The 20,791-nt window shown below is 40.4% G+C and overlaps 1 protein-coding gene across 1 annotated transcript in view; it reads left to right on the top strand.

Moving 5' to 3' along the window:
* Positions 1-20,406, top strand: part of SLC39A9 (solute carrier family 39 member 9) — a 28,338-nt gene extending 7,932 nt beyond the window's left edge. Inside the window, exons 3-7 of the mRNA XM_058161913.1 lie at positions 8,465-8,659; positions 11,126-11,194; positions 12,482-12,567; positions 13,522-13,656; positions 14,133-20,406. Coding sequence (XP_058017896.1) covers positions 8,465-8,659; positions 11,126-11,194; positions 12,482-12,567; positions 13,522-13,656; positions 14,133-14,363 — 716 coding nt within the window. The 3' untranslated portion in view covers positions 14,364-20,406. The remainder of the gene's footprint in view (positions 1-8,464; positions 8,660-11,125; positions 11,195-12,481; positions 12,568-13,521; positions 13,657-14,132) is intronic.
* Positions 20,407-20,791: the final 385 nt, after the last annotated feature.

Raw genomic sequence — 20,791 nt, forward strand, 5'->3', positions numbered from 1 at the left:
TATACCGTATATACTCGAGTATAAGCCGAGTTTTTCAGCACGTTTTTTGTGCTGAAAAACGTCCCCTCGGCTTATACTCGAGTCACGCCTTCGGGAACCCGCACAGGAGGGGTACCGAACGGACTCCATGGGAGGGACGGGAGCGGGCCCGCCGAGGTCTCATGGATTGTCGCCCCAGGCCGCCCCCATTCCCGTGTCTGGTGGGCGGACGGGCGCAAACTTGGCGGGCTGTGCATTGGCGGGAAGCCCTGGTGGTGCAGTGTTCCCGTTCGCCTGGCCTCCGTCCTCCGATCTCCTGCGCTGGAGAGGGTGGGGATGGTGGGGTTGAGGCGTGCAAGAGGAGCGGCGTGGAGGAAGAGGAGGAGGTTTCAACGGTGAAAGCGGAGCTGCCGGCTGTGGGGGTTGAGGCGTGCAAGAGGTGGCGTGGAAAGGCCTTTTTGTGTGTGTGCGTGTGTGCGCGCCTGTGTGCCTAGGGAGGAAGCGGAGCTGCCGGCTGTGGGGGTTGAGGCGTGCAGAGCGCGCCTCCTCCTCTTCCTCCACGCCGCTCCTCTTGCACGCCTCAACCCCCACACAGCCGGCAGCTCCGCTTCCCTCCCTAGGGCACACAGGCGCGCACACACACGCACCGCTCGCTGGACTGGGACCGTGGGAGGAAGCGGAGCTGCCGGCTGTGGCGCCCGCCGAGCCGAGCCGCCGCCGCCGCCTCCCACTGGTCCCAGTCCAGCGAGCGGTGAAAGCGGAGCGGCGCCGGCATGTCGCCACCGCTCGCTGGACTGGGACCGTGGGAGGAAGCGGAGCTGCCGGCTGTGGCGCCCGCCGAGCCGAGCCGCCGCCGCCTGGAAGAGGGAGGAGGTTTCAACGGTGAAAGCGTCGGCCGAGAAGGCTGGCGGCTCCCCGCCCGCCGCGACCTGTTGCCGGTCCCAATCCAGCCGAACGGTGAAAGCGGAGCGCGCCGCATGTCGCCACCGCTCGCTGGACTGGGACCGTGGGAGGAAGCGGAGCTGCCGGCTGTGGCGCCCGCCGAGCCGGAGCCGAGCCGCCGCCGCCTGGAAGAGGGAGGAGGTGACCTTCACGCGGAGAGGGTGGGGATGGTGGGGTTGAGGGGCGGCAAGAGGAGCGGCGTGGAGGAAGAGGAGGAGGCGCGCCTCTTGCACGCCCTCAACCCCCACACAGCCGGCAGCTCCGCTTCCTCCCTAGGGCACACAGGCGCGCACACACACGCACACACACACAAAAGGCCTTTCCACGCCACTCCTCTTGCACGCCTCAACCCCCACAGCCGGCAGCTCCGCTTCCTCCCACCTTCCTCCTTGCCAAAGTCCGCGGTGCCCGGTTGCCGCTGGCTCGCCGCCGCTCCCAGCGCAGGAGATCGGAGGACGGAGGCCAGGGCGAACGGGAACAGCCCACGCCCGAAGAGGGAAAGGGAGCGAGTGGGTGGGTGGCTGGGACGAGACCCCACCACAAACACACACACACACGCCCGTGAGACGCCTTGCTTGCATGTCACACACACGCACCGCTCGCTGGGGAAAAAAAGGATGGATGGATGGATGGAAGTAAGGAAGGAAGGATGGATTGATGGATGGAGGCGAGTTTTGAATGTTGTTACACTTTTAATAACATTTTAAATTGGAAGTTTAATAGAAGCATTCTGGTTGGTATATTTGATGATCGAATAAGATTGAGAACAGATTGTCAAGCTCAGTGGAGCAGTCATGCAAAATAGCCGTGCCTAGTGGCTGATGTATGATGTGATATATCTAAGGATAGTGGTCGTTTCAAAGTATGTTTCTAGTATTCATCGTTATTGCAAGAAATCCTGTGCTTATCATGTTTCTTATTATGTGGATATCTTTTTAAAGCAAATTCTTATTATTTAGTACCGTAATTGTTCAGTTATTCACCCAGGAAACACAGTTACATGAAAAGGAAATACACCCCATTGGAATGTTCCACTATTTCAACATATTTCAGCATACAGATATTTGATCTTCATGAATATAACCAATATTCACCATTTACATTATTATTATTACACCATTGTGCAATTTAAATAAATATACCGTATATACTCGAGTATAAGCCGAGTTTTTCAGCACGTTTTTTGTGCTGAAAAACGTCCCCTCGGCTTATACTCGAGTCTACGTCTTCGGGAACCCCGCACAGGAGGGGTACCGAACGGACTCCATGGGAGGGACGGGAGCGGGCCCGCCGAGGTCTCATGGATTTGTCGCCCCAGGCCGCCCCCATTCCCGTGTCTGGTGGGCGGACGGCGCAAACTTGGCGGGCTGTGCATTGGCGGGAAGCCCTGGTGGTGCAGTGTTCCCGTTCGCCTGGCCTCCGTCCTCCGATCTCCTGCGCTGGGAGAGCGAGCCAGCGAGCAACCGGGCACCGCGGACTTTGGCAGGAGGAAGGTGGGAGGCGGAGCTGCCGGCTGTGGGGGTTGAGGCGTGCAAGAGGTGGCGTGGAAAGGCCTTTTTGTGTGTGTGTGCGTGTGTGCGCGCCTGTGTGCCTAGGGAGGAAGCGGAGCTGCCGGCTGTGGGGGTTGAGGCGTGCAGAGCGCGCCTCCTCCTCTTCCTCCACGCCGCTCCTCTTGCACGCCTCAACCCCCACAGCCGGCAGCTCCGCTTCCTCCTCCTCCCTCTTCCAGGCGGCGGCGGCTCGGCTCGGCGGGCGCCACAGCCGGCAGCTCCGCTTCCTCCCACTGGTCCCAGTCCAGCGAGCGGTGAAAGCGGAGCGGCGCCGGCATGTCGCCACCGCTCGCTGGACTGGGACCGTGGGAGGAAGCGGAGCTGCCGGCTGTGGGGGTTGAGGCGTGCAAGAGGAGCGGCGTGGAGGAAGAGGAGGAGGTTTCAACGGTGAAAGCGTCGGCCGAGAAGGCTGGCGGCTCCCCGCCCGCCGCCGCCGCCGCCGCCGCCGCCGCCGCCGCCGCCTGGAAGAGGGAGGAGGTTTCAACGGTGAAAGCGGAGCGGCGCCGGCATGTCGCCACCGCTCGCTGGACTGGGACCGTGGGAGGAAGCGGAGCTGCCGGCTGTGGCGCCCGCCGAGCCGGAGCCGCCGCCGCCGCCTGGAAGAGGGAGGAGGTGACCTTCACGCTGGAGAGGGTGGGGATGGTGGGGTTGAGGGCGTGCAAGAGGAGCGGCGTGGAGGAAGAGGAGGAGGCGCGCCTCTTGCACGCCTCAACCCCCACACAGCCGGCAGCTCCGCCTCCCTAGGGCACACAGGCGCGCACACACACGCACACACACACAAAAGGCCTTTCCACGCCACTCCTCTTGCACGCCTCAACCCCCACAGCCGGCAGCTCCGCTTCCTCCCACCTTCCTCCTTGCCAAAGTCCGCGGTGCCCGGTTGCCGCTGGCTCGCCGCCGCTCCCAGCGCAGGAGATCGGAGGACGGAGGCCAAGGCGAACGGGAACAGCCCACGCTCCGAAGAGGGAAAGGGAGCGAGTGGGTGGGTGGCTGGGACGAGACCCCCACCACAAACACACACACACGCCCCGTGAGACGTCTTGCTTGCATGTCACACACACGCACCGCTCGCTGGGGAAAAAAAAAGGATGGATGGATGGATGGAAGTAAGGAAGGAAGGATGGATTGATGGATGGAGGCGACCGCTTTGAAGCGCAACCCTTCTCCCGCAACTAAGGGGGGGGTCAATGTTTTCCCCAATCCTAGGGTGTGGGGAAACAGTCATTCTTTCTTCCCCTAGTCTCTCCCGAGATCGCACTGCAGCGCCCATCATCCCCAGCCGGCAATCTGAGCTCGTGCCACCGATGTGGTCCTTGAACTTCCCCCTCGTTTCTAACCCAGCCTGGGATGGCCGGCGTGGAGTGTGTGGTGGTGGTAAAACGGCCAGGAGAAAGCTTTCGCTCTTTTCGAGAGGTCCTCTTGGAAGGCTGCCTTGGAAAGGGAAAGTGGGAGGTGGCAGAGATTTCTCCCTCAAAGGTCCCCTTGGAAGGCTGGGTTGGAAAGGGAAAGTGGGGAGGGGGCAGAGATTTCTTCCTCGGGTCCTTCTAGAGTCCTTGAGAAACTGATATCATACAAGGTTAATAAATTATACTCCTCCTCCTCATTGATGAGTTTTTCATCCTGAAATTGATTGAAACATTGTACCATCATATGCTGCCATAGTATAGTGTTAACAACATCTGTAAAGATGATATATGAGCATGACACTAAGTTTTTTCTATATTTCCCCCTTTATTGAAAAACTTCCATCATGCTTCTTTCTGAAAACAAAGGTCATTATAATATACCTCATTATATATTTGATTTGATGATATTTCAGTTAATAAATACCATTTAAGGTGTTAAGCTTCTTTTCTTTTTCAGCAGCAAAGTGAATTACAACTTTAAAGAACTTTATTACTTTATATTCATTTATTTTAAGTATAGATTTTAGATTTTTAAACAAATATGTTTAGGGCTTTTATATCTTTCAAGTTATTCAAATTATCCCCTCAGCAGGTATATAATGGCATCCAGTTCCAAAATCATGTTGGGGCTTTTGAGCAAGGGAGGAGGAACGTGAGCACCGCCTTTCGCTGGCATTCCGGGATTTCCTTTGTTTAGAGCTGGGAATCCTCCTTCCCCTTTGCACTCCTCCCCCCTCCCCCCCTCCCTCTCTCTCTCTCTCTCTCACACACACACACACACACACACACAGACTTCTAAAGTCGATTGGCACAATGAAAGGCAAAGACCACAATTGTTTTAAGAAAGAAGCTTTAGCAGGAGGGGGATGGGAGGGTGTTTTAAGTTTTGGCAAACAGCCAGGCCAACTGTATTGGAGAAGGTCACACAACTGGCCTTAACATTTTAGCTGCTGTCTTTTCCTCACACTTGGGTTTAATGATATTAGAGACCCTTATTGCCCTGCCAAAAAAAAAAAAGAGCCACCCCAACGCCTATGAAAATTAACCTTCTCTGCCAAGAGACACTGTGCAGGGTATTTTCACTATTGGTGTGCATACAGGCTTAGATTTGTGCTGGGTTCTTAGTGCTTAGAGCACTGACCTTCAGAGGCACCCTGGTCCCTTGGAAGCTAAAGGAGGACTCATTTTCATGCTTGCAGTTGTATTGTCAATTTCTGTGAGACAATGTTGTTGAAGTAACTCACTCATTCATTCATTCATTCATTCCTTGTGTGTCCAATCACACTTAGCCAATAAAAATTCTATTCTATTCTATTCTATTCATTCATTCATTCATTCATTTTATTTTGTCAAATACATATTAAATAATTATATAAATATAAGCATGAATTGAATACATAAAAGGAATACAACTAAAGGGAACATTAGGACAGGGACGGTAGGCACGCTGGTGCTCTTATGCACGCCTTACAGACCTCTTAGGAATGGGGTGAGGTCAATACTAGATAGTCTTTGGTTAAGGCTTTGGGGATTTTGGGAAGAGACCACAGAGTCAGGTAGCACATTCCAGGCATTAACAACTCTGTTACTGAAGTCACATTTTCTGCAATCTAGATTGGAGAGGTTCACTTTTAAGTTTGAATCTATTGTGTTCTCGTGTATTGTTGTGGTTGAAGCTGAAGTAGTCATTGATAGGAAGTACATTGTAGCAGATAATTTTATGAGCTATGCTCAGGTCATACCAAAGGCGGCGTAGTTCTAAATTTTCTAAAGCTGGGAATCCTCCTTCCCCCTTTTGCACTTTTATTGTTTTTCGTTCAAATAAATATTCATGTTATTTTACTTGGCTCTATCTTTATTTTTTACATTGACCAGTAGCTGCCTCATTTCCCACCCTCGGCTTATACTCGAGTCAATAGTTTTTCCCAGTTTTTGTGGTAAAATTAGGTGCCTCGGCTTATATTCGGATCGGCTTATACTCGAGTATATACGGTAAATGCAAATTTTGCACATGGAAAAAGTACACTGTGAAGTTTTTCTTTTTTCTTTTTAATCATACATGGACATACCAATATTTTGTTTTCATTCAAACAGTATGGACTCCGGGCAGTGTGAAAATAAAATATTAAAACATAAAAAAATATATAAGATTTAAAACGAGGCAAGGATGATTAAAAACCAATGTTAAAAGGAGGGAGGAGGACTTTCAGGGTACTAACCAGCCTCATGGCTGTGTGCTCTTCTGTGAGCCCAAAGCAAGCCATGTTTCATACCTTTCCGAAAGGCCAAGGGAGTAAGGGCATGCCTCATCTCTGGAGGCATAAAGAGAGATGATTTAATTGAACAAAAAGCTATAAAAATTGACTTCAGATCATTTATTTAACAAAAATTAACAGATATGCCATTTCATTCTGTAGAAAAAGTAACTTGACTCAAAAACAGTGACTACTTTTTTCCCAATGTGTGTGTATGTTATACCATAAGATATGGCTGCAGTATTATTATTTATCTGCTTTATTATTTTTTACCTCCCTCCTTTATTATCTGTAAACTTTAGTGTTATTATTGTATTCTGTTGTTTTGCAAGTACACTGAGTGCTTCTGTATTGTAGACAAAGTCCTTGAATATCTAACCACACTTGGCCAAATAAATGAAGTATATAGTAAGTATACTCTAATCCCTGCTATTCCTCTCTTTGGCAGAAACAATCTCAAATACACATTTCTTATAACTGTATATAACATTCCTATAACTCTCCGCGATTGACTGGGAGGAATTTTTTCCCACTCCTCCATGCAACTTTATTCCAGCTGTGCAATATCTGAAGAGGTTTTTTGCATGCATAGCTCTTTTCACACCAAAGCATGGTGGGTTTTCTGGAATGTTTAGAGTTACATTGCAAGGTTAACTTTCAGTGGAGCTTCAATCTTCTAACAAATAGTCTCACGTTATCTAAATACCTTCTGGAACAATTCATGGTGGATTCTGAGATGGTGATCTCCCCAGTCATTGAAGCAGACCCAAACCGTAATATTTTCACCAGCATTCTTTACAGTTGTTATAATGTTCGTCTGGTGAAATGTAGCCAAATAATTTGATTATTATTATTTTTGACTTGGCTGTTGAGCTCACATTGTTCTAGAAATCCTGGTGTTTGTCTAGGCATTCATAAGCAAACGTGCTCTGATGTGTTTTTTTGGGCAGCAGAGATTTCCATCTTGCATACTTCCAATGTATGTGTAGCTTTCTAGTGGTAGACTCATGCCCTTTAACATTAGTAGTGATGAGACAGACTTGTGGGTCACATGGGGTTCTTTTTTCAGCAATGTGGCTCTTCTGGGTTAAAGTTGCTGGGATGGCCTGGCAAGTTGACAGTTGTTTGAAATCTTCTCCACTTATAGATTATTTTCTGGACAATGGAATGATTGATGTCGAGTATTTGGCAATTTTTTTAAATCACTTTCTATCACTCATTCATATCTATAACTTTTGTTATGAGATAACTCTTCTGATCAGACAGCTCTTTTGATCTAGGGAAGGTGATGCCACCCACTTCAGCAATAAAGAGCAAATCAGACTAAATGTCTTAAGATTCCAATATGACAGGTTCCTCCCAGATCCTCTGTAGTAATGTTCTAACTATTTGAACCTGATCTTGTGCACCTAGTCTTAATTTTAGATAACGGAGGTAATGATAAATATAGGAATGTTTTTACAGTTTTCACATGCATTTGTTTATTTAAATTACAAAATGGACTACAAAATGTACATGTTCATGATATGTGTTATATCCTATTTATCAATAATATTGAAATGAAGATCAAATATATCTATGTTGGAAAAGGAAAAAAATTAATGGGGTGTATTTTTTCACATGATAGTGGATTTGAACCATAAAAGTATTCTGCCAAAACAGAAAGTGAATATGACAAAAAGAAGGCTTCCATTTATTTATTTATTTTATTTATTTATTTATTTTATTTGAATTTATATCCCGCCCTTCTCCGAAGACTCAGGGCGGCTTACACTATGTTAAGCAATAGTCTTCATCCATTTGTATATTATATACAAAGTCAACTTTTATTGCCCCCAACGATCTGGGTCCTCATTTTACCTACCTTATAAAGGATGGAAGGCTGAGTCAACCTTGGGCCTGGTGGGACTTGAACTTGCAGTAATTGCAAGCAGCTGTATTAATAACAGACTTAGTCTGCTGAGCCGCCAGAGGCCCATTGAAGATATTTTGCCCAAAATTCTTATTACTAGCCTTTAGGAATTCAGATTCCTGTCTGCTTGCTTATGCCTGCAGATATACATTTTTGCTTTCGTTCAATTATTTGATGAAACAGTTTTTTTGATGTTACATACAGATATAGAGTTATATTACATTGATGTCATGTTAATTAAACTATTGTTGCTGATCAATTTTAAATCTTATTTTTTTAAAAAATTACAAGATTTGAAAATTAATTAGTCACTTTTAAAATTAAAAATGCCCCGAAGCATATTTTGATTTGACTTTTAACTTGTTAGGAATTGAGCCTTCTGCAATTCTAATTTCATCTGTTCTTTTTGGTTTCCTTTAGCAAAACACCACCCAGTCAGTGAGAGTCAAAAGGTCATTGAATCTGAGAAAGCAGATGTTCCAGAAGTGCATGATCATAACCACAACCATGATCATTCAAGATTACATGCTTACATTGGTGTTTCTCTTGTTCTTGGCTTTGTCTTTATGCTGCTGGTAGATCAAATTGGCAATTCTCACGTCCACACTGCAGATGGTAAGCCAAACATTTCCTAATGGGCAATCAAAGTGAGAACAATTATTCAGAAATATTCAAATATTTCTTGTACATGATACTGTGAATATGAAAAAAGATGGGGGTGAATTTTGGAGCAAAATAACATTGTTTTCACCCTTATGATTTCGTGACCCAACGTTTGCTCAAATGTTTACACTCTTAATGGTGAAAGAAAATAGTATAGATGAGTCCTCACTTAACAACTCATTGAAATGGGAATTTCCAGCGCTATGTGATACAGTTAGGTGAAATATCACATGATTGCATCACTAAGCAGTGACAGATTTAGTAGTTCTGGTGTGCCTAGGACTGTGCTATCATTAGTCAAGAACTTCATCATTGTCTTGTCCTGCTGCTCTTACCTCCACTTCAACTCCCCCTATCTGCCTATTTATCTCTTTCTCTCTCTCCCCCCCCCCCAAATCTCTGCCCTTTTGGCCATCCTGCACTCTGCTGGGCTTGTCCTAGTGTTACAAGGCCTCAAGTGGCCAGAAGCTGCTTTGCAAAGGGCCAGGTCAGACACACCTTGTAAGCAGCAGGAGGAAGAAGGTGGTAAAAACTGACAGCAAGAGCAGTGGATTGCAGGATGGCAGAGGGCAGGGGCAATGGAGTAAAGGGTGGGCAGTAATGAAGGGACAGATAGGTGCGGAGCCGGGAATTGAAGCATATGGTTGATGGTTGTAAATGCAGGTAGGCTGCCAAATTTTAATTGTGACCACAGAGGTGATTTCACAACTATAACTTCATGGACCAACCATAAATAACATTGTTCAACAATATCATAAGTTCAAATTGTCACTGAATGAATGGCCATTAAGTGAGGACTACCTGCACAAGAAGGACTTTAAATGGAGACTCCCAATTTAGAAATTGTAGAGATTTGGGGGGAAATGAGCAAGTGAGTTTCTAGCTTTAAATGAAATTTACTAAACCCATGAGTAATTATTTTTTTATTGTGTAAATAAACCTTCTAACTGGTTGCACAAATAATTATTGTGATGGCTCAATTCAGTGTAGTATTGCCTCAGATTTCTGCTACAAAACAAAGTACATGGCAGAAAGTGTTTATTTTAACCAGAAATACTTGAGCATTAAATATTGAGCACTGAAACACTGTGCTTGGTTCTATGCAGGTACCTGTGAAGGCATGTCTTCCACACTAAGCCTCAGTGTTTTGATATAATAAGCATGTCACAGAGAACATAATCCCATCTTCAGTATAGTAGTTTAGTAGTTTAGTAACCCATAACTAACCTACTGCAAATCATAATTACATTCTACTTGACAGGAACTAGACCCAATCATTGTTAAACCATGTAAAAGTGATTTGGAGCCCATGCTTTTCTGATTGTGCCATCTAACAGCTGCCTTTCAAAGCTCCTGTCTGATATTTTCACTGCTTAACAATGGTTACCTGTCAAAGTTAATCCGCCTCCTCCCTCTTGGCTTTCCAGATAGGATTTAAAATCTGGGTCTGCTGATTGGCCTGGGGTCCTGATGCGTTAGTGTATTAAGAGAAGGTCCTACTTCTATCCCATTGCATATTCCCTACTTCTTTAACTATCTGTGAATTTTAATATTGATCATTTTAATATTGTAATGTTTTATATTGTCATTTTTACCTTGTTGAAAGCCGCCTAGAGTCACCTGATGGCAAGGTGGCAATAAATTATTTATTTATTAAATTTATAATATAAATTTAATAAATAAATATTAAACAGTATCTTTCAAAATGATTCAATTTCATGGAATATTCTATCCTCTTGAATGGGAAGAAGGGAAAAATGGAAGGAAAGATTCAAAGGCACTGAGAAAGAATGTAATAGAGATCGTTTAGTTTGATGAAAAATCATTATTATAATCTGTTAATAATAATAATGTAAAGTCATAGCTGCCAGTTCTTTAGCTGGTGGCCTTATGCATTAAGTTCCTCCCAAGAACCTGGAATGTCGTCATGTATCAGCGTAGTATATGTGCAGATCCAAACCATGTAGCATTTTGCAATGTCAATGGGAAGTGCTGTCCAAATTTTTGGGTATGCACTATAATATTATAATTATTATATTTTTATCCTATATAAAATGCCTAGAACTTAGTCTTTTAGTTTAAGTCTAAGGCCATCATGCTTAATCTTTAACCCAGTGATTCCCAAAGTGTGAGCCGCGGCTCCCCAGGGAGCCGCGCTATCGTCATGGGGGCGCCGCGGAATATCTGCGCCCGCTGGGTCTGGCGCTGATGCACCATTTCTGGGGCGTCTGGTGCGCATGCGCAGTTGCAGGTCGGATTTCCGGGGGAGCCGCGGGCGAAAAAGATTGGGAACCTCTGCTTTAACCTATATTGATTTCTGTTTTAATATTAACTTTTCTAATATTTCTTCATTTCAGTTTCTGCTCCTGCTCCCCTCTTATTTATATTTTTTTGAATAAGATTTCTTTATTATTTCAGACCCAGAAGCAGCAAGGTCGGGCAATTCCAAAATTACTACTACACTGGGACTAGTGGTCCATGCAGCAGGTAAGTTAATTTTGTTGGTTGGTTATGTTTTTCTTTAAAAAAATGATGCAGGTAATGTCAAGTTATGTGAGTTAGTGTTAAACTTTAATTGCATGACATTATCCCAGTAGTTACTGCAACTAATAATGGAATAATGCTGTGGACCTTCTTTTTATTCTTTTCCCCAAGTTTAGTCCACTTTGAGATAAGAGAGAAGGGAAGAGACTAAACTGAACTGCAGGAATATTTGCCTGACAATTCTCTGCAACTCAGGGCTATAGTGATTTTTAATAGGAAAATACATATTTGATTCAGTCTATAAGTTTCTGGAGCTTTATTTCTAATAAAAAATGTTAGTCCTCTAGAATCATGTTTGGAGACAAATCTTTTAAAGTTTTAAAAAAGATGTAAACAAATATTTTTACTGTGTTTCTGCAAAACCATTAAATGTAAAGTTAAAAAATATTGTGGTTTTACATTTTTTGTATATTATAATATGAATTACTGCTTCTCTCTTGCTACTGTATTGTACTTAACTATAAGTGCATGGTAAGTAAATTTACTGCTGCTACTTTATACATTTTTTTAAAACAGTGTAGCAATATATCTGAATTTTTAGACCCTGCCCTCAAACGTACATTCCCTTTTCAACTTTTAGAATGAATCTTAGAACTTTAAATCCCCAATTAGTTATGTAAAGCAAAATTGACGTTTAATATACCTAGGTTTTACAATGAATCTACCAATAATTTAAGGAGCAAAGCTTGTAGTTGTAAATTTATTTCTTTATAATGTTGATTTAAAAGGCCAGCCTAATTCAAAACTGACTCAAACAATTTGCTCTATGTTAAGTGGCCAAGGCAGGAAGGACTGTGACAAAGGACTCCCAGTTCAGGAAAGGGCATAGTTGGTGCACCAGATGAATATATGGTTCTTGCTCAGAGAATAGAAACTGTGAATCCAGGAGGACCTCCTAATTATGCACCACCCCTGAATGGGGAAATACAACTGGATTAGATCTCTGGGACCAGAAGAACCAAAAATATAGCAAAAAAGCACATATTTTAATACAACGTTGCAAAGAACTAAACAAAACTGTTGCCTATGTGACCATTCCTGATTCAAAACTGTTGCCATGGTTCTACTCCGAAACATAAATATTAAAACCACCATCAGGAATGGGAGAGCAGGTTAAGATAAGAGAATCAGGTGACAGACTTACTCTTGTATAATTTAGTTCCAGTGACTCTTTGATCAGTGGATGGATTCACTGTTGTATGCCTTGTTTTGCCTTCCTTCCTCATTAAGCTGATGGTGTTGCGTTGGGTGCAGCTGCTTCTACGTCTCAGACTAGTGTCCAGCTAATAGTATTTGTTGCAATTATGCTGCATAAGGTAAGCTTTGAGTATGAAACTTTTCCATGCTTCTTTCATCAGTGAATGATATTTGCGATTAGGCGTCATAGACTTCAGTGAAGTACAAAACCTTTTTTTAAAAAATCCATGCACTTTTTAAAGCGTTTGCTTTTGTATTTAGGATTGCATCTAGGAGTAGAAGTATCCAGTTACGTACTGTGTAGGTGGGAGTTTTGTGCTAGCCCAGTAATGACCTGTAATAAGTAGCTGTGCTTCTTACTGCTGAATTTAATGTACTTAGAAGAGTCTTTACATATAGCTAATTTTCATTAGATCTTGTATAAGAGAGAGTGGCTAATTCTGAACAATTATTGGGCCTGAAACTATACTAACTTTATATTTTGGACTTCTTGATATAGTAACAGGACCAAGCAATCTCTTTGATTTTCCAGAATTACATTCTAATTTGACTAAATGGTTACCATAGAAATTGTATTTTCACAATATCCCATGGTGCATATTTGTAATCACAAAATTACCTGAAGGCAAACTAATAAGATTGCTATTCTCCAGCCTCTTTAGCTCTCCAGGATGCTTTTATCATAATAATCTGTATTAGTATTATTAATTTTTAATACTAATACTAAAATAAGCATTTTAGTATTTTTTTACTAAAAAGTATTTGTTAATAAGTATTAACTTTTTTCAATTGTACGGTGTATAGTGTTATAAAGAAAAGGAAAACAAGTATATTATTATATCCAAAGTGTGCTATCCCCCCCATTAGATACAGTGTTTTAGTAGCAACTCTGCTATCTCACATTAAGAAAGTTCTATACTAATGATACATTATACTCCACCAACAGAAAAACTTAAGGAAGGGCTTAGTAATGTGCTACTGGCATTTGGTCATACTAAACATTCTATTTTGCAAAGGGAATACAACTTGTTTTATACTTGAGCATTAAATATTTTATTGCTTTTATGTTGTAGGCACCTGCTGCTTTTGGGCTTGTCTCATTTCTTATGCATGCTGGCCTTGAACGGAATCGAATCAGGAAGCATTTGCTGGTTTTTGCACTAGCAGCACCTGTTTTGTCAATGGTGACTTATTTGGGATTAAGCAAGGTAAAACAGCTGGGGGACATGAACAATTTTAAATAACCAGGTTAATCGTACTTACCAGCCAGTTGTGCATCAGTATGTTTGTCAGGAAAGCAGCATTGCAGATGTTTAAATATTGGTATTTCGTTTAATAGAGCATTTTTGCTGGATTATGAATTATTCTTTGAGTAAAAGTAGTGCATACAAAATGCAATTAATTGGTCTTGTGTTGACTTTTTTTTTACTAACACTAAATTATGGATTTTATATAACTTATCTGTCAGCATTTAGATTTTTTACATTGACAAAAATTAGCAGGATAATTTTTTCATTGGTAGTAGAGGATTTTAGATCTCCAGAATATTAGTTTGTCTTTGAGATAAGCTATAAGCTTTCTAAAGATGTTTTTGAAATTTCAGTAGAGTAGCCATTGAAGTACAATTTAAAGAAGGATGAGCTTTGTATTTTATCAGCATTTTGCCTTTTTTTTTATTTTACAGAGCAGTAAACAGGCACTATCAGAAGTCAATGCCACTGGAGTTGCCATGTTGTTCTCTGCTGGGACTTTCCTGTACGTTGCCACAGTTCATGTTCTTCCCGAAGTGGGTGGAATGGGACATAGCCATAAACCTGAATCTGCTGGAGGCAAGGGACTCAGTCGCCTGGAGGTGGCTGCATTGGTTCTGGGTTGTTTGATTCCTCTGATTTTATCTATTGGACACCAACATTAAAACTTTGAAGACCAGCATTTCCCCCCTCAATCTGATGTCAGCAGCAGTCAGTTGCTTTTTTTATCGCTGTCTCTCTTACCCTATTAACTACCCCATGTATGTTAAGAAGTTGGAGAGGATCATCATTTCAACAAGAAAACTGGGAAAACTCAATATAAGAGAGAGCGAGAGTACTCTTTGACAGCTAGTTATAAATCCTGCATAATTTCTTTTTTCTAAAGATATTTTAATTATGACTTCCTACCTATTCTCAGGGAAGCTGGAACTTGGATATTATCTGGGAAGATCCTTGCAATTCATCATGAAATCATAATCCCAAGTATTCTGTATGTCAGCATTCAAAACTGATCTCTTGACATTATAATGCTACCTTCTAATACGAGGGAAGATTGTTCACATCTTCCAAATGTTCATGTATTAATAATAGCATGGGCTGACTTAGAAGGAGGCATCTGGTGAAGAAATATTTGTGAGGATGAAGTTGTAGGCAAAATTTGTATTAGATAAAGAAGTTCAATAGGATTCTTGCATTGAATTATTATGAAAGCACATTTGTTCCTTGATTTTAACAGGCTAGACAGTACGGAAGAGAGCCACTTTCAGCAGAAGGTTAGATTGTTCTGAGCTCTAAGGAATATTATTGTTTATTCAAATGAATGGTAGTTTATTTACAAAATGTTGCTTTTCAAGTAGAATAAGGTAAGCCCTGTTCATCAGACATCAACCTCAAAAGCTAAAACTGTAATACCTTCTGATATTACTATCAAAAATCATTCCAGGTTGTGAGCTTGTATTGAATTAAATGTCTGAAGTCTGTTAAATCTGAGTATCAATACACCTCCGGAACATAATTCTACACATTGTAGTGGTTCAAAAAGATAACTGTAATTATTAAAAAAAGACCCTGTCAAAGCCATTGACTAAAAAAAAAATTAAATGGTTAAAATATATGTTGGTTACTGGTGCACAGTTTTATATATGCTTTAAATTTTCAATCACATTGTCAAAAGTCATTAATAGTTAAAATTTTATTTATAAACAAGATGAAATGGTGTTTTAGTGAAATGGTTTTTACTGGACTAGTTATTCCATGAGATAAATCTATTCCTATCTTCAGTAACTTTTTACAGTCCAGTAGTTAAAGAAACTTCTTTTCCATGCCTGCCTTGCTTACATCTTACGTTTCCTTGACAGTGGATGTTAAGGTTGTTCAGAATAGTTATGCTTTAACTGGTAGTTCCTACTTATTGAGTGACTATTGGTTGTGCATCAATAGGCGATATCAGTTTTTTGTGACTGTTTCTAAAGGGGTTTTTTTAAGCTAATACTCAACAGACCTATTGACTGCTATTCTTTCCAAGATGTGTTTATCAGCTACATACATTTATATCATCAAGAACTGGGATAAATTGTCTGTGCAAGTATGGATCAAGCATCATAAAATGGTGCTATCAATTGCCTAGTGCATCACAAATGGATCTGCCAGTTGTGCTTGATCTGTAAGAAAGCATTTCAAAGATTACAGTTTTAGAATTTTTATTCTCTTCTGTGCTAGAAGAGAAAATAGAAACACATTTGTCAAAACATGGGACAAAAAAAACCAGATGTACTATTTGATAATGTGGCTGTCACATTTGCACACTTAATGATTGAAAATAAAATGCCAAATTACCATTGCTGGGGAAAATGACAAGAATGTCAATTCTTCCAACTAGCAAGTTGGGAAATAATGGCAAAATGACAAGTCACCAAAGTTGATTGAAATGTCATTAATATAGAAATATTTAAAAAAAGAATAGGGATTCTGGGATATAATTTTGAATTGAAATCATATATTTTTTTAAAAATCATCTGATTGTTGTATGTAACAGAGAACTTCAGGAATTCCATTTCAAACCAGACTCAGCTTTAAGTGCTTACTGTTACTTGCAAAACTTAATTGGAAGTTACCTAAACTAATCAAATTTGTGAAAGCAAGTCTGTTAATTCTGTCTTTCCTATTTCACTACCCTGGGCTCAGTATCTAGCACTAAATTATTATTTGCAAGGCAATGAATATGCTTAATGTGTGATGTTTATTGCACAATAAACATCATAAGGCAGTACAGGGAATGTTTGTGGGGCTGATTTGTTCCTGTGTGGGAGCAAATGTGCCTTGAATACTTTGCCAATATTTAATTGCTAACTACTATTGTAGCAGTGGTGAGCTTTGAGAAGGGACTTTCTAAATAATAAAACAAATTCTGTAACACAATTCCAGAAATTTGATCTCTTGTAATATTGAGAAGCTCCGTTTTCAGAAATCATATGGATTGGAGCATGTGGATTTTAACTTTGCCCAGATTTTAAAGATCAATGCAAAATCATTGCTTTTTGTGTCTAATTCTTTTTGATTCTTATTACTAGTCATATCCAAATTGTATTCTGAACTTCCCAGTAAACCTGAAAGCCATGGATTGCTAAAATAGAGATGCATAATTAATACATTCTTACAAATTCCAACATTTCCAAAAGTCACATTAGTTATAGACTGAGTTGAAAGTGGAAATGTTTACTATGAATTGTGTCTGTATGCAACCTTACATTCAGTCACCTAATTGCCATTATTCATAAAACAATCTTTTGCCTATGCTGGAGAAACTTAAGTTTGCAATATTTGACAGATATACCAAGGAAATGCAGTATCTTCAATTGAAAGGAAGTGTCTTGGAATTTCTGAAACAGTGGAAAAGAGAAGCTCAAAAATGATTTTCCAGTATCCTAAGTGAAAATAATTTTTAATATCCAGCTGTACCGGAATGGGAAAACTTGAACAATAAATCATACTGCTGTGCTGTTTTATGATGAACCATAGGTAACTTGGAACATGGGAAGCCCTTGCAGCAGCATTTGAAGGAGATTATCCATTTCAAAAAGATACGAACTTTTACATGTTTCTGTTATGTCCCTAACCAGCTATGATTTTATGGGCAGTGTTCCCTGGTCATAGCTGTATACCTGATTCCGTGTACTAAAGTGTAATTTTAATGTCTTTTCTAAATCATTTGTACACATGAGATCATTCCACGGATGGCTGCCTTATTTTTAATTTTTTCACTTTAATTGTGAACTGTTTAAATATGTTTTTATTATATTAAAAATTATTTGCTGCATTGTTAAAATAAGTTGTCTCATTTTTAATGGTGACCAAAAGGCAATATGTAGATTCTTCAAGGGAAAATGGTTTATAGTTTGCTTTATCTCATTTTTATCTCCCTTATTCACTTCTAGAAACAGTAGAATTAGATAAAGCAATTTTAGAAGAACCCCAGTGAAAAGCATAATAAATCAGCATACTTTGTCATCCCTCCCCCAATGCATCCAAATGTAACATGCCAAAGTATCAAATGTACTTCCTAAATAATCTTTTCTTATTTTCAAAACTCATTGGAGATTTGCATATCCTTGAAGACCATTGGAAACTTCAACTGGACCATAATGCACCAGCCCAGCTAATTAAGAATATTTATTATGCTGGCATGATAACTTCTGTAAACTGCAGGCTAGGTGCAATTCAAAGTGCTGATGATATCCTAACTGACATACTCCTGTGGGTATATTTGCCCATCCCCATACATTCCCAAGGAGAAAGCAAACTCTTGGTCCATTCATTGAAATTGTCGTGTTGTGAGGCCCAGGAGGTGTGCTTTCTCTGATGTACCCTGCCATTTGGAATCTTTTCTTAGGTATAAAATTGGCCCCAACTATACATGCCTTTAGGAAGGAAAGCAATGAAGACCTGGCTTTTTCTCCCAGCTCTGGGATCAGGTTTAATTGAGTCCACAATGGTAAGAAGGGTTTTCAGTTCTCTTTGTCCTGCCGTTGTTCAGTATGTTTAATTTGCTGTTTTGTATTAATGATGGGCTTTTTTTTGTCCACCACCCAGAGTCACCTGGTTTGATTTCGGCAGCCATGTAAATGCATAAATGATCACAAATGTACCACATGCTGTTAGCTCCAGACATTTCTAAGGAAAATTTATTTAATTTTAAAAAAATCCAAACTTAAGTTTGTTTAAATGGAGCTGGAAAATATTGGAAACTTACTCAGGTACCTATCCAGATGGATAGAAAAAAGGCTAATCAGAAATTATTTTTAGTATGTTTTCTTTAACATAAGCCACTTGTGCTTCTCAAACTTTCGACAGATAGAATCTTGTGTATAGAACTTGCTATCCAGTCTTTTATATGAAAACGCTATTCTGCCAGGTTTGGGGCATCTGTAAAAAAAATAAAAATCTGATAGATATAGAGGTGGGAGATATAGGCTTGTAAATAAACATGTGCAAAAGTGACCAGGTAGTTTTGTCAATCTCTAGTTGGCCTTTCCAAGTATAGACCACAATCTTAACAAAACAATTGCGTACAGCACTCCGCCCCCCCCATCTGTGCCCTATGGTAGTGGGCTCCCATGATTTTGGTGATAAGACTATTACGGGAGTTGGAGAGGAAGATAACAGGAAATTGCACAACTGAATCAGACAGGTGTAGATAGAAGACAAGATTTCTTCTAAGTAAGTGATCCAGTCTATTTGGAGCTATTAGAGAATTTAGCAGGAATAGTCTGACAATACAGTTACTACCTATAACTATCAGACCAATACTGGAATGAAATTCATTGACAACAAAAATGGTCACAATTGCACACTTTGGGAGGCATTTGGGATCTAATTGCCCAACTGCTTTTGGTTTGCTTTTTTCTGTTAAATAGGCTAGTCTAGTAATGATAATGAAGAGATTCATACTATAATGAATTTCGGAGAAACTAGGTTGCTATTTTATAACACTACAGTTTAAAAATGTTATTGGGAGCAGGTAACAAAGTTTCCTATGGGTGAGAAAAAATTTTCAAGGGGAATTTGAGGACATCTTTTTCTTCTATATGTTATATATGGATTTTCAAAATTTGTCATGGCAAATAATCAAAACAAGATATACCAATTTGACTTGGAATGAATAAGTTGAAATTTATTTTCTATAAGTTGATATCAAAGGATGCAGCAGTTGATTGAGTCAAAATTGGACTCATTTGCAGTGATTGCAAGTTATGTATTAGCATTTTGACATTTTCATTGAATAACTGATACACTGTTTTAGTTTTATTTCTGGAAATATCTTAAGAAGCCCTTTGTTATTCTTTACTAAAAATCCGTTCATTCTTAGTTTTAATTTTCCTGATAGTTCTGAACTACCTATATCTCTTCTTTGATAACCTGAGTTTTTTCCATATTCTATTCTACAGGTTTGATTTTTGTTTTTGTTTTCTGATCTCCAGTAAACTTTGAATAGCATAAATTAGCCAAAGCTTCAGTTTAAAAAAAGGTGAAATCTGGAGGGCAAACTAATGTTCATATCTAACTCATATGTTTTAAAGAAACTTTTTTGAAAAAATATAAAATGGTAATCCTATCTGAAATTTTAGACAAGCAAGGGTTAACCATTCCATAAACCACATCTCCCACACTGCAATGCTCAAAAACAGAAGTGTGGCTTCCAACATCATCTACAGCCATCAGTATCCAGGAAGCCTGCCAGGATCCTTTGTTGAGATGTAATCAGGCAGAAACACCTCTAAATACCTTCATGACCACAACCCATAATGTATGGGACAGTTCCCAATATTTCACACAGGTCGAAAAGGAATGCATGGAAAGGAAGAAAGCCTGATTTTTAACAGTTCTGTTGCTATTGCTGCACTGCTGAATATGTCTCACACCTCTGCTAGAATTTGTTTTAAGCAGTTTGTTTTGAAACAAAAAGGTCAAATGGTTTTGCATTGTAAGTAGTTTTACATACTGTGGTTTGAGGTTAAACTATTGCGTATAATACATATTTCTATTTATATCATGGGATATTATTATATACATTGTTTGCAGAAACAATTCTATGTCAGTCAGCCATTGTAACTGCCTAGAAAAACTGATAACCAGTTTAGTAAGAGCTTACCTTTTAAACAGTTTCTGAACATGCTATTGTTAAACTTTAATAAAACAATTTTTGCTGCATTTCCTTATCTCCTCCATTTCTGCTTTTAAAAAGTGCAGGCGCATTTTTCTTTTTTTTAAATAATAATAATAATAATGGAGCTCTCTGAAATTTCACAAAATTAATATGCTCTGAAAGCCTGACTGTTTCCATCCCATTCTGCCAAAGAATGCCTTCCATGATACGGTAGCTTCTCATCAAATCTTCTTTTCAAACCATCTCTGAGTGGTTTAAGCTGAATCTTGTTTTCAAATCCTGAATGTGAATGAATGTATCATTCTGAGCTCTTATCATAGATTCTTGTGTGTTTTTTTTTACTTCAGAGAAAATTAAAAATAATTTTTAAAATATCTTGGTCCACAAATTAGAATCAAGTCTCTACAACCTTAAATCTCACATCTGAAT

Source organism: Ahaetulla prasina, chromosome 1, assembly GCF_028640845.1.
Source record: "Ahaetulla prasina isolate Xishuangbanna chromosome 1, ASM2864084v1, whole genome shotgun sequence".
Classification (NCBI taxonomy): Eukaryota; Metazoa; Chordata; class Lepidosauria; order Squamata; family Colubridae; genus Ahaetulla; species Ahaetulla prasina.